The 14,536-nt window shown below is 40.8% G+C and overlaps 1 protein-coding gene across 1 annotated transcript in view; it reads left to right on the top strand.

The window, feature by feature from the left end:
• Positions 1-14,536, top strand: part of ttc28 (tetratricopeptide repeat domain 28) — a 127,060-nt gene that overhangs the window by 99,203 nt on the left and 13,321 nt on the right. Inside the window, exons 9-21 of the mRNA XM_035668077.1 lie at positions 3,038-3,234; positions 3,314-3,467; positions 3,565-3,736; positions 4,307-4,475; positions 4,570-4,730; positions 4,820-5,308; positions 6,682-6,874; positions 7,015-7,095; positions 7,542-7,794; positions 9,057-9,166; positions 11,028-11,157; positions 11,412-11,639; positions 13,975-14,149. Of these exons, the coding sequence (XP_035523970.1) occupies positions 3,038-3,234; positions 3,314-3,467; positions 3,565-3,736; positions 4,307-4,475; positions 4,570-4,730; positions 4,820-5,308; positions 6,682-6,874; positions 7,015-7,095; positions 7,542-7,794; positions 9,057-9,166; positions 11,028-11,157; positions 11,412-11,639; positions 13,975-14,149 (2,512 nt within the window). The remainder of the gene's footprint in view (positions 1-3,037; positions 3,235-3,313; positions 3,468-3,564; positions 3,737-4,306; positions 4,476-4,569; positions 4,731-4,819; positions 5,309-6,681; positions 6,875-7,014; positions 7,096-7,541; positions 7,795-9,056; positions 9,167-11,027; positions 11,158-11,411; positions 11,640-13,974; positions 14,150-14,536) is intronic.

Raw genomic sequence — 14,536 nt, forward strand, 5'->3', positions numbered from 1 at the left:
CGTTTACTGTACGTAAATATAATCCAGGTATGCTAACATTAGCACCTTAAGTTATAACACGATGACAATTTTATAAAACCCCTTACAATTTTATCTTTTGGCTTTTATGTATGATTTGACAATTACTGTTCGGGGACCGGGTTTATGAACACAAATTAGTGGAATATTATTACTATGAACGCATAATAAGTTCCATATTTTATTCAACAGAAGCTGGTGGTGTCATAAATAAATGGCAAGCTACTTATTGACAGCCTGGTTAAAACATTTACACATAAAGAAACTAAAACCAAAAATAATAATCATTACCTGCTAAATTTACCACTCACCCCTATTCCTAACATATATATATATATATATAATGGTACCCTAGTGTTACCTCCAATGCCAAGAAACACTTCATTAGTTAAGTACATTAGCTACTATGTGGGGTTACAGGTGATGAAAAGCCCCGTTCAGGGCCGACACATCCTCTGATGTTTCTGGAGTTGAAGCTAACATTAGTGGCTCTGTGCTTTATATTGGATTTAGGGACAATTTTACTCCAACCAACTTGTTAACCTGAACACACTGGTTAATATTCTCCTCTTCAAAGCTTTTTTCTTGTAAAAGTGACACATATTGTTTGAAAATATACACGGTTTTAAAACCAATTAGCTGGAAACTTCTGTCAGTCGGAGACATTGTTTTCAGCCAAATCATAGAGTTAACAATAATTAGCTAGATAGCTATAATCTCCAATTTTAGTCACTATTTTAGCCAACAAAAGCTAGCTTTGTCTAAAAGCTCATTGTTTCATACATTACTACAAATGTAGTGTTAAGTGTTAAAATAACAGTCGATATAATTAATCAGTGCTAGCATGGAAAGCTTGACAGGTGTAGTAACAGTAGCTGACAGTTAATTGGCTTAATGTCCGAAAACATGCACAGTAATGTAACATGTAACATTATCAGCAGAATATTAAAAGAAATCAAATGCATTGCTGTTTGTTTCTAGCCGGACCAGTGTATATTATTCATACTACTGCTTTTTGGTGCAGTTTTCCCCTCCAGGACCTTTCTGGCACAGGTTCAGAACACAGTTAGAAGAAATCAGAATGAAAAGGTGTATATTAGCAACAGTAATTTGAAAGGTAGACGTGTAAACCAATCCTGTTAATCTAGTTATGTTTGCTCTGATTTGGACCTTAATTAGACTGAGATAACCCAGTTATGGTGTTTACATGAGAGTTGCAATAATCACAGTTTTGCCTCAATGTGGCTATAATCAAGTTATTATTGTGCATGTAAACACAATAACAGTAAGAGGGAAGATAAAGGTTGCAGTTAACCCCACCCAGGACACACAGGTCTCAGATATGAGCTTTTCATATGTTTTTAAGAGTATTCTGTTTCACCTGCTTGTGTAGGAACAAGCACTCTCTGTCTTTGATACGTTTCTTCTGAATCCCTCTGTGTTCCTGCAGCAATTGCCTTCCCCTCCTCTTTCTGTCTTTCTCTGTCATGTCCCAAGCTTCTTCCTTTACTTGCATCCTCTCCTCCAACGTGTGTCTACTTTGGCTCTGTAATCTGGGTTGCTGGTAGTAGGGAATACACACATCATTAGACAAGAGTTGGGAAAGGCCACTGGGACAGAAGTTTTCCAATTCGTTTTCCCTGGACAGAAACAGACGGAGTCTCTGTGACTCTCCTCTGGATCTCTGCATATGCAGTAATGAAGTTTAAAGATCCATAGCAGCAGATATTATTAGATTTGTTGAATTTTCCCGCTGTAGCTTTTTAATTATTTACTGCTCTGCACTCATATCTTTTTCAGGGTTCGGAAAAGCATGCACACGTGTTCACATCACACACACACAAATATGTTTTCTTTGCTCATTTGTATTTATATCTTCTGCATCATTTTGAGAATTTAACATCCATGACTTGTGCTGCATGTGCAGCAAGCTCTGTTTGATGTTCACCACTAATCAAATCAGTGTTGGATGAACTGATCAGCAGAGATGTCAAGTTGAGATTTGGAGGCAAGTCAAACTTAAGTCACAGAAATGACAACTTGAGACTTGACTTGGACTTGCCTGACTATGTTTAGACCTGACTCCCTAATGGCTTGACTATACTGAGATTTGACCTGATAAAAATCCACATTTTAAGGGTCTGCTTACCGACTTTAGACTTAGGTTCTCTCAAATTGCTAGAAACTTGAATGATTTCATACTTGATCAAAGATTTTACACTGAGACTTGGTTTGACATTGTCATGAGATCATGAGATGTCTCAAATTATATTAAACTTAACTTGAATTTTCCTTAATTGACTTGAGACTTGCCTCAAATGACTTTAACTTATTTGTTGACTTGAATTACACAAAACTTAATTTTGACTCTATAAATACTTGTCCAAGACTAAAACTGCTCTCCTGATAGACTTTAGACCTGAATGAGTTGCCTCAGATTTTCCTCAAATTACTTATGATTTGACTTTGGCATGCCTCAAAAGACTTTAACCTCTACTGACGGACCTAAACCTTGATCTGGACATGTTCAAATTACTTTATGCTTGACTTGACCAAAATATGTTAAAACATATTTTCTGACAGAGATTTGATTGGATCTGTTTAAAATTACTTCAGACTTGATTTGACTTTGCAAATGGTGACTTGGTTTGATTTATCTCAGATTATTTGAAACTTGACTTTGACTCGCCTCAATCGACCAGACTTGACTTGGACTTGTCTCAAATGCCTTGTGACTCAACATGTACTTTCCCAAGACTAGAACTGCTCTGCTGGTGGACTTAAGACCTAACTTGGAGTTGTCCCAGATGACTTGAGACTTGATTAGATTTGTCAGATGACTTAAGAATTGACTTGGACATTTCTCAGAAGACTTGAAATAACTCTGCTAATCACTCAGCTCAGATCTAAAAAGGAACCCATGTTAAAATATTTTAAAGTTGCTTAAAGACATCTTAATTTAGGTTTTGTTATTTTTAACAAACAAGCTGTATCTTCCGTCTTCTTACCTTCACCTCAGGCATCATACACCAGATGAAGGGGGAGTACGAGACAGCACTGAAGCTTCACAAAGCCCACCTGTCCTTGGCCCAGGAGCTGAGTGATTACGCTGCCCAGGGGAGGGCTTATGGTAACATGGGCAACGCCTATCATGCACTCGGCATCTATGACCAAGCTGTCCGGTACCACCGACAAGAACTACAGATCTCACTGGAGGTGAATTCTCGAACTCTTCACAAGCAACACGTAGACACTCGTGTTGAAAACAGACATGTGAAATCTCTTTGTGTTCTAGGTGAATGATCGTCCATCCCAGGCCTCCACACATGGTAACCTAGCTGTGGCCTACCAGGCGCTGGGTGCTCACGACCGAGCTCTACAGCACTACCTTCACCACCTGAGCATCGCACGAGAGCTCCGAGACACTCAAAGCGAAGCAAGAGCACTAGGCAAGCTAGACAATGGAGAGATGCATCGAGGACAGAACAGCAAGGACTTAAATTGATTGAAAAATTATATGTAATCTTCTAATCTTCCTTTTTGCAGCAAACTTGGGCAACTTCCATAGTTGGAGAGGTGAATACGCTCAGGCCCTGCCGTACTACCAGCAGTACCTGGCTCTGGCTCCAGGCTTGCAGGACCTAGAGGGAGAAGGCAAGGTTTGCCACAACCTCGGCTACGCTCACTACTGCCTTGGACAGTACCGAGACGCTGTCAGGTCAGAGACTAAATTAATTTCATAAAACACAAACTTTGTCATGGGAAAATGTTTTTTAAAGAGAAATTACTTGTCTTCTTTGTTTAACACCTCTTTAACCTCACTGTCCTGCCAGTGGGTGAGTCATTACAAACCCTTAGGACTATTTTAAATTATAGTGGAGAGCCAAAACTTTCCAAAGATACCAAATGTATCAGGATGAACTTGGGACTAGGCATCTTAAATGTTTCCATTTGATTGAATGGTGCAGTCATAAAAAACATGGAGTCTTGGGGTTTGACTATTTCCCTTAGACTTCCCATCATATTGTTTCAGTGAAGCTGGAATAAGCTCATACACTTTATGTGATAGTGTCACACTCTAATAAGAGGGTTTTTCCAACCTTAAAGTCACTATAAATGAGGGGTTTATGCCATGAATGAATGCATACATTTACTATGTTGTATATAAAAGTGTATGTGCACATAAATGCACATTCTTCTGTTCTGTTAAATAAACATTTACTATATTACATTTTGTATAAAGTGTAAATGACAAAGGCATGCTTTGTATTTTTCATCCATTTCCTAGGTATTATGAGCAGGACCTGGCCTTGGCTAAGGACCTCCAAGATAAATTAGCCCAGGCAAAAGCCTACTGTAACCTTGGTCTGGCCCACAAAGCACTGGGGGAGTACAACAAAGCAGAGGAGTGTCAGAGATACCTGCTCTCTCTAGCACAAGCCTTGGATAACACACAGGTCACCTACCACTACTGTGTTAACTCGATAAACTGTATCGTTCACACAGGAAGTGGTTGTTAATCAGCGTCCGTGTGGTTATATTTGTCTGCAGGCAGTTTTCCGGGCCTTTGGGAACCTGGGTGACGTGTGTGTGTGTCGGGGTGATCTTCCTGGAGCTGTGAGGTTCTACCAGCAGCAGTTAACTCTGGCACAGAAGGTCAAAGATCAGAAGATGGAAGCGGACGCATACTCAGCACTTGGATCAGCTCACCGGTAATAAAGGTTTTCAACTGTGGGATTTCTCTGCTTTCCTTGATTCTTCTTCTTTTACCGCTCATCTCATCTTTTACTCACGCTTTCAGGCTGCTCCGCCAGCTGGATACAGCCTTGTCCTTCCACAGCCAGGAACTTACTGTCCGAAAGGATCTAGGTGATCAGCAGGGGGAGTGCCGCGCCCTTGGCCACCTGGCAGCAGTACATATGGCCCTGGGAGACTACGCTACAACCTTCCAGTGTTATGAGGCCCAGTTGGGACTGGCACAGGGACTCAGGGATGCTCGCCTGGAGGCCCAGGTCCACGGTAACATGGGCATCACCAAAATGAACATGGGGGTGTTTGAGGAAGCTATTGGCTATTTTGAGCAGCAGTTGGCCATGCTGCAGCAGTTGAATGGGACTGAGAGCATGCTGGACAGAGGTAGGGCCTATGGGAACCTGGCAGACTGCTATGATGCTCTGGGAGACTATGAGGAGGCTATTCAGTACTACGAGAAGTACCTGACAGTGGCTCAGAGTCTCAACCACGTCCAGGACCAGGAGAAAGCCTACAGGGGACTCGGCAATGCGCACAGGTGAGCACAGTAAAGCTTAAAGATGAGCTTCACAAATGAACACTGGACTATAAACAAACTACACCAAGGTAAATTAGAAGATGAATCACACTCACTCTGTACAGTGAATGTGACTCTAGAGCCAGCGGTTGCTTAGCTTAGCCTAGCATAAAGACTGGAAACAGGGAGAAATAGCCTGCACCTCTAAAGCTCAACATGTCATCTCATTTTTAGGTCCATAAAAGTGTAAAAACAACAAGTTGTGATTAAATGGCACACATTAAAAAATTAGCTTTAGAGTTGTAGGCAGATTTTTTTGCCTTTGGACAGAGCCAGGCTAGCCATTTATGCTAAAATAAGCTAGCCGACTCCTGGCTTTATTTATACCAAATATAGACATAATAGTGGTGTCAGTCTCCCAGCAAGGAAGCAAATTAAATTTCCCAAAATGTCAATTTAACTTAATTTGTATTTTCAGTGTTCCTCTTCATTTCTTTTATGACAGATGTAGCACATGATTTGCATATATTACAGCTTTTTAAAATTAATTCAGAACATGGAAACTGGATTATATACTCAATCACAGGCTAGACTACAGCAAGCAAGGAGAAAAACGTGATTTAAATTCCCATGTGCGTTTTTTTCCGCTTCTTTCTGTTATTGTTCCTCGCAGCCACTCATTCACTGCTGTAGACTTTTGTTTACTTTTGTTTTAATATTTATTTCATGTATATATTTATGTTCTCATTAGTTTGGATATGCCCTCTCAATACAGGACAGCACTCGTGCAAGAATCTCAAATGAGCTTTTCTTGCCTCAAGTATACACTATACACATTTTAAATTAGAGTCGTAACAACAATGAAAATAATCAACATTCAGTTACAGTAATGATAGTACAAAGCAGCAGGGGTGGCGAGTACAGAGAGTATATCCCCACATTGGCCTCTTCTCATACAAATAATGTTCACCGACAGTAGAACGAGGCTTAATGATGGTTTTCCTTTATCCATCTGTTGTAGTCTGTTTCTGCTCTCTGGAGTGTGAATAAGATTTAAATGAGTGTACAGTCACTGATTTATCCCAATGAACACAACCTTTGTAGATTCTTCTTCTTTTACTCTTTCTCTCGGAGGATACAGAACTGTTTTTTACAGCGCAAAATCAAAACGTCCTTTTATTATGAAGCTATTTGCTTTTCTTGTTTGCTTTTTTAAATTGCCTGTGTGGGTCTGTCTGGAAAAAAAGAGGGCTTTGATAGTGGTGTATTGTTTTTTTTTATTCTACAGGTACATTGCTTGGAGTATTTGCAAGAACAAACCGAATAAATAAATGATCACATTATTTGTTTTTCCTCCCCTTTAATTCATTCTTCTCCTTCTCCTCCCTCTTCAGGTCTATGGGAAGTCTCCAGCAGGCATTGGTGTGCTTTGAGAAGCGGCTGGTGGTGGCCCATGAGCTGGGTGGGGAAGGAGGGGGTAAGGCTCAGGCTTACTGGGAGCTGGGCACCTTGCACAGCCAGCTAGGCAACTATGAGCAGGCCCTCTCTTGCCTGGAACACCAGCTCAACATTGCACGCACAGCAGGGGTAAGGCTTTACCTGCACAGGGTTCTTGTTTCCTCTGCCAATTCCTCTCCTCGCTCTGCTGAATGTGACAAAGTATCTCCTTTTATATGGAAAGTACATTATGCACAGAGAAATGTAGTAAATCCCGCTTTAACTGTCAGGATAAATCCCTGGAAGCAGAGGCAAGCGATGCACTTGGAGGCGTTTATCAGCTGATGGCAGACAACGAGACAGCGCTACAGGTTTGTGCAGATTCATAATACATCATGACTCAGTATTTCATAGCTGTAATTTAAAGAAATAGATCCAACGTTTTGTAAAATACGCTTATTTTCCTTCTTGTTGAGAGTTATATGAGAAGACTGATACTACTCTCATTTCTGCACATTAAATATAAAGTTACAGCTAGCACACAATGGCTTAGCTTAGCATAAGGAATGGAAGCAAGGGGAAACAGCTGGCCTGGCGCGAGGAACTCACTGCGCTCTGCCAAGAAATAGTCCAGCAAATAACCTCGTACTGTAAAACTGAAGCTTGTCATGTTTACACTTTTTGTACAAATTAAACAAACAAGATATAACTTGATATGAATTTAGTTACTTTTGGACAGAGCCATCCACCTCTCGGCAAGAAAGCAAATACGTTTTCAAAATGTCAAACTTTGAGTGACCAAGCTCTCCTGTTACAGTGGCACCAAAGGGCTTTGGATATAGCAGAGCAGACGGGATGTGTGAGGAGCCAGGGTCGAAGCTACGGCAACCTGGGACTGACCTACGAAGCTCTGGGAAACCACGAGCGGGCGGTGGTCTTCCAGGAGCAGCACCTGAGTGTGGCAGCACAGACCAACGATCTAATAGCTAAAACTCTCGCCTACGGGAGCCTGGGAAGGACACACCACGCACTGCAAAACTATGCACAGGCTGTGATGTACCTACAGGAAGGTAAGAAACTAAGGTTAACCTTCCCGTTGAGCCAACATGCACAATAGCAGCACTCTGACTCTGTTTGACCTGAATGGAACTGAACCTTTATTAGTATCATTGCTAACACCTTTGTTAACCCTACTATTTCATGTCAAAATGGCTGCTGAAAAAGAGGTGTATGGACTGTAATCTCATCTGAGTCAGCATGCAGTATGTGTCTGAAAGGACTTGTTTTTGACGTGAGGTATCAACAAACTTCACGACTTGTGATGAAAAGCGAGGGAAAAAGTTAGTCACAGTTTTACCTTCCCCTGCAGCCATACAGCTTCCATTCAGGGAGGCTCTGGCTCTTAGCACACACTTTGATCTGCATGTGGGTATCTTATTTAAAGTTTGAGTTGTTTAGGCCTGACAACATTTCTGAAACATTATTTCTGAAACCATTTCAAAGCATGAAAGGTATTCATGAGTCTGACACAGGCTAATAGAAGATCAGAGCTCGGGTGTTTACCCTGGAGTGTGATTTCCTTCAGGCGGCTTGTCAATAATCCGGCTGGAATCTCTTCTCTAAAGTATAAAAAAAACACTCTTAAACGCACACAGACTCTTGTACTAAGGCTGAGACAAAGTAAAAAAACGTGTAACGGATCTTTGGGTTCATTTATGAACTCCTTCGGGCTCTGTCGGGCCTGTGAGACACGGTCACAGTTTGTCACTTTACTCACAGATCTTCTGGATTTTAATTGATCATTAACTCAACAAGCAACGAGGAATTCGACTCAGAGTTTAAGTGAGGACAGAGCTGGAGAAGCATTCGTACGAGTGCCTCCAATTAACCTCCCCAACCGATGGAAAGAAACACAGATACAGAACATCACAGGGCCAGACGGGGAGAAATAGACAGAGAAGCGTAAATCAAAAGTTGATGTTTGATGAGATTCTGCTGAATCTGAGAGCCTAATGAGAACTAATTACAACCTGCCGCGACTGTCTGCTCCAGCACAGCGGGGGAGATGAAACCTATCTGAGACAAACTGAAAGGCAAGATATAAAAACTTTGAATTTGAGTCGGCATGATAAAAACACAAAAAGACAAAAGCAACAATGACAGAGAGGAAGAATGTCAAGTGTAAGCGCCCTGGGCTCAGTTCAAGTTGTCTTCAGTGCAGCAACAGTTTGTCAGGAGCGTCAAAGTGATTTCAAAGAGATGATTTTCAGATCAGCCTCTAGGAGCTAGCGTCTGATCTCCCCTTCTGTCTGCCTGTCCCTCCTCTCCTCAGGTCTGCGTCTGGCAGAGCAGTTGGGTCGGAGAGAAGATGAAGCTAAGATACGCCACCGCCTGGGCCTGTCTCTGTGGGCTGGAGGAAACCTGGAGGAGGCACAACACCAGGTGTGTATCTGTGTGTGTGTGTGCACTCTCACAGTTACAGTAGCTCAACTTTCTTCAGAAGCTACTGTAAAAGTATATTGTGAAGACAGGATCAGGGATTTATTGCTGTATTTTTAGCATGGCACCAGCTGCCACAGAACGGCACAGATCGCAGCGCCTGTAAAAAAATAATAAAAAATCCTAAAAAGATGAGTAGTGTGTCATCAGCATAAATCAATAAGTGCTGAGCCTTTTTTAGAGCAGCTTTCTGAGTGTGTTTAAAGGTGTCAGAAAACAGTCAGATTCAAGGTTATTGCAGTTAACTAACAACTAAACTAACAACTAAAACTACGTGTGAAAAAAGATAACTGAAATAATAATAAAAACTAAATAAAATAAGATAAAAATATGCAGGAAATGTCTTTAGTTTTGTCAAACGTTGCCTCCTTATGGGTACTGCATAGAGTACTTAAAAATGTTAATTTAGAAAATGAAACTAATATTCTCTAAGTTCAACAGAAAAATGTAAATGTAAGCCTGATAAACCACATTTTACATTCAGTATTCCTATTTTCAATTCAGTCGTTACCTGCCTTAAACTGTCAGCTGCAGTAAAAACCTGTGGAAAAGCATTTGATCGCTGCGGTTGTTTGTCACTGAATTGTGAGTGCAACTCATTAAAAAGGTACAGTTCATTGCCACTTCAGTGCCGCCTTAGTGTCACTGCATGATGATGAAAAAAAAGGTTTCCAAACATCTGAAATGTAGCATTTAAATGTTTTATGATGGTCAAGGGGTAGTTGGCTGGAAAGAATTTAAAAAAGGGGGTACATTCATGCCACAGCTCCTATCAGACCTTGCTGGTTGCTGGGAGTTACATAATAGAGTTACAGCCTTGAGAAGTAGTAGATATAATGGATTAAATGTTTAACTGACAGACTAAAGCTGGATTTACACTTGATTCACAGGGTTAACAGAAGTCCCATTGTTCTGTAGATACTTACACCGTAGGCTGATATCACCATCGCAACACTACACGCATAATAAAAAATAAAAAAAATGTCAAGAGGTGCAAATAACCTTGGAAAAAATAGTCAATACGCGTTGGTCTGTTATTGCCCATGCTCAAAGAATAAATTCATTATATTAATTCATATAGTGTTTTTCCAAGGTGATCTGCCACACTTGACACTAAATATTATTTCCTCATATAGCATATAAATGCTGGTAACATATACATACATATATAATATATACAGTATAATAATATAACTCTGAAAAGGACCATTCTGCCTAATAAATAATGTTACTTTTGATGACATAATTACTTATATTAATACTTATGTACTTTTGTAAGTTAGATTTTGAACACATAACTTTGTTGAAACTTGAATTATTTCTTTATAAAGGTATTAATACACTTTTTAGTATTTTTTTCATACAATACTTTCACAGGCAGCGTGATTACCAATCAAATGTATTGTTTCCATCTTTGGCTATTGTTTCCAATGAGTTTATGAGTAACCTAATGCTTCAAACTTCCCAGTTTGAGAGAAAGAAGAGAGACACAACATCCTCATTCCTTAGATTGGTGTGTGTTTGCAGTGCCCCCCAGTGGTTGGTATTATAACAGCAGCTGCTCCTTCTGCTTTAAAATAATGTGTTTTATATATAAAGACAGGTGATGAATGTAAGGAAACTCCTGTAATGAGTGTAGAAACAACAGATGCTTCCATACATTGAATGGTTTTATAAGTATGAAATTATCAGTCAGCAGATCTCAACCCAACTGAACCCCTCTCATACATTTCTATATGCGTATACAGTATGTGTGTATTCATCCAGTGTCTGAGTATCATTGTGTTTGTTTGCTGTGTTTCAGCTGTACCGGGCGTCCGTGTTATTTGAGACGATTCGTCATGAGACGCAGCACAGCACGGATTACAAGCTCTCTCTGTTTGATCTGCAAACCAGCTCGTACCAGGCTCTCCAGAGGGTCCTCGTCAGCCTGGGTGAATTCACTGTCCTCTCCCTTTGTGTTTTTTATTTTATTATTCTGTAGTGTGAATCCCTTTTTCTGTAGGGTGTTCTCACCTGTTCTCATTCTCACACTCTCTCTGTGAGTGCTTGTTAGCGATGCACAAATTATCACCTGATGCCTGGGTGCTTGTTTACTAATGCTGCTGATTTAGACCTTCTGTTCCGCCCCAAATCTCCAAAATCTCCCAAACTCCTTCTCGAACTTATCTTCTGTGTTGCATCTCAGGCCGGCACGATGAGGCGCTGGCCATAGCGGAGCGAGGGCGAACGCGAGCCTTTGCCGATCTCCTGGTGGAACGGCAGAAAGGAAGTCAGCAATCGGCGAGCGCTGACCCTTACATCCCAGTGACTGTGGAGCACATCCTGGAAACGGTCAACGGTCAGAGGGCCATGGTCCTCTACTATTCTCTGGCTGGAGGCTTTCTGTACAGCTGGCTGATTTCTCCAGGGACAGGTACACACACACACACACACACACACACTTTAAGGGACAGTTCACCCCAAAATCAAAAATACATCCTCTTATCTGTAGTGTTATCTATCAATCTAGGTTGTTTTGGTGTGAGTTGCTGAGTTTGGGAGAGGTCTGCCGTCTCTCCAATATAATGGAACCAGATGGCACTCTGCTTGTGGTGCTCAAAGCGCCAAAAAAACCCACTTCAGGTCAGATTTTAGGGTGAACTGGCCCTTTAAACCCACCACAGTCATGTTAGAATGCACCTCTTCTATTCACCTTGTAACTGAGGTTGAAAACACTATTTATTTATAACTATTAAATGACTCTTGGCTTCTCCTACAGTGCCCCCAACAGGGCAAAACCTGTTAACCTGCAAAGACTTACATGGTAACTGCAAGTCTCTGACGAGTGCGAAAGCTCCGAGCAATGTTTTCCACCAAGCATACATTCATTAGGATGTCTTGTTTTTGAAGCTATGGATTCTTAGTAAGCCCACAATAGTATGGAAAGTGTGCAGAACAGGACAGTGCCAATGCCTGGGATTTATTTCAACTCCAGGAGAGGTTGAGTTACTTCACAATAGACTTTACAGACGCAGTAAAATCCCCTGAGAGTGCAGTAACAGAGCTCAAACACACACATGCACAGAATTATAATAAAAATCGTGCTGAAATCTTGTCGCTAACCAATATTACGGTTTCAGTTTCACTCTCAGTCTTTCCCTGTTTTCTTTCCTTTGTCTTATTTCACTGATCTGTCATCAGAATCGTTTAAAAATGCTCAGCTTTCACACTAGAGTACGGTCCTGGGACCTGATGCATCTGTAGCTTTTAGCATTGTTTTACAGTTAGCATTGGCATCCCTCAGTGACCCTCCATCCTCTTCACTCTTCTCCACTGCCATCTGAAGTTCCAGCTCTGTTGCTGTTTAGGGCTTGTTTTTATGATCCAGAACCAACCTTATTTTTAGGATCCATTCACTTTAAAGCTATAAGCAAAAGTTAAATGAGATCTAGAGAATCCCTCACTTACCCCTGCTGACACTCACAATACCTCATTCTGATTGGCTGTGTTATATTTTAAGAAACTGGGGTGAACAAGTCAGTCCAGCTAACAGAGAGGATGATTAAAATGGTACACGCATATGCACGATCTATTCACAAGTTCGAAAAGAGGATAATTCTGTTGATCCATTTACTATTTCTGATTTAAATAGTTTTCTTCTCTGTGTTTATGACTTAAGAACAGGTGAAACACAGGTTCACCTGTTCCTTAATTCCTTAAATGTATTTTTTTCATTGGTGAAACAGGTTTGAAAATAGTTTTGCCAAAATCATTTTTCTAAGTTTATTTGTTTAGAGTGCACTGATAAATTAAATCTCTCCTACTATTTAGAACATGGAGTAGTGGCCTCTAGTGACTGAAATGAGTATTCCAACAACAAAAAAATGTTTTCCCAGATAAAAAAAGTTACTTGGAAAAATGGCAAAAAAAATCAGCTATTCTTAAAAAACAGGAGAAAAAACTATTTAGATCTGCTTCTCTGGGCTTCCGTAACTCGCAGCACAAAACAACACTTTGATTTGATTGCATAATGCTTTGTACTGCATTAAATTCATGCCCAAGAATATGTATATGAATATTTTGGGCATTTTTGAACCTTGTGGCTGCAGCTTTGGCTCAAAAAGGCCACAAAAAAAGCCCCTAAAGCACTTTACCAATTTCACAGCAGCACTGTGCTGAGTGGAGTCTGGAACTGGGCCAAAACCAGATTGATTTCTATGACATTTACTGAGCACACTCATTCTCCTCAGTGGATGAACCCTTTTATTTTGGACTCCCTGTGATCTTTCCTCGTGCGCCACCCTGAGGCCGAAATGTCAACCATGTGTACACATTTCTTATAATCTAACTGTCGTGACATTTGAGGACATTTATGCACCGGAGGGAATAAACCTTTGGATTTTAATCACTTTGTGACCTTAAATGACCACATGGCCTTTCCTCTGAGGCCACCCTCATGGGAACTTCATATTTGTAGTCCCGTCACTTGTTTGTTCCATCCAACACAAAGAGGCTTCTAAGATCCACTCCCCGATACAGCTTTAGACTTTCGGCCTTGTTAATAATTAAGATATTTCCCTGCACACTGAGTTTGGAGCAATTCAAATGCAGACGCTGCTTTCCAGCTGCAAGGCCAGCTTTAAAGTGGATCCTTGTCCTCGCACACAGAGCCTTGAGCCCACATACCACCATATAGTATACCCTTCATACAGAACACACATACAGAACAGCGTGCACTAACTCGTGTTCTTCCTCCAATGCCACCACAGGTATCGTGAAGTTTAACGAGGTGTATCTTGGAGAGGCCGGAGTGGAGGCATCTGAGTTCCAGGATGGTGGCGGGAGCCCGCAGGGTGGAGGGGGAGCAGGAGGAGGTCTTCTGTCTCTGGAGCAGTACATCTGCAACGCTAGAGAGGCTCTAGGAGTGGACAGCCATTACAGCAGGTTTTACTTTTTTCTTAAGCAATACAGTCGATGTTATCAGATGTTTTGATTTGAGAAACTACGGTGGCCTTAAAACATGTGAAAAACACAACAAGCCCTATCTATATCTAGAAACAGTGTCTGGTTTGACTTCAGTTATCTGGTAACTTTTCATCTAGTGCCATCATCAGGTAAAACTTTAAATATATCCAGTATGTTGGTTTATGGCCAAATACCTGCAAAACTAACAGAGGTGGCAGATAACAAAGTGCAAATACTTCGTTATTGTATTAAGTAGTTTTTTAAGTATCTGTACTTTACTAGAGTATTTATTTTCCTAACAACTATTTACTTTTACCTCCTACGTTTTTGCACAAATATCTGTACTTTCTACTCCATACATTATCA

The sequence above is a fragment of the Morone saxatilis genome, unplaced genomic scaffold (assembly GCF_004916995.1).
Source record: "Morone saxatilis isolate NCDOM2014 unplaced genomic scaffold, NCSU_SB_2.0 Contig21, whole genome shotgun sequence".
Classification (NCBI taxonomy): Eukaryota; Metazoa; Chordata; class Actinopteri; family Moronidae; genus Morone; species Morone saxatilis.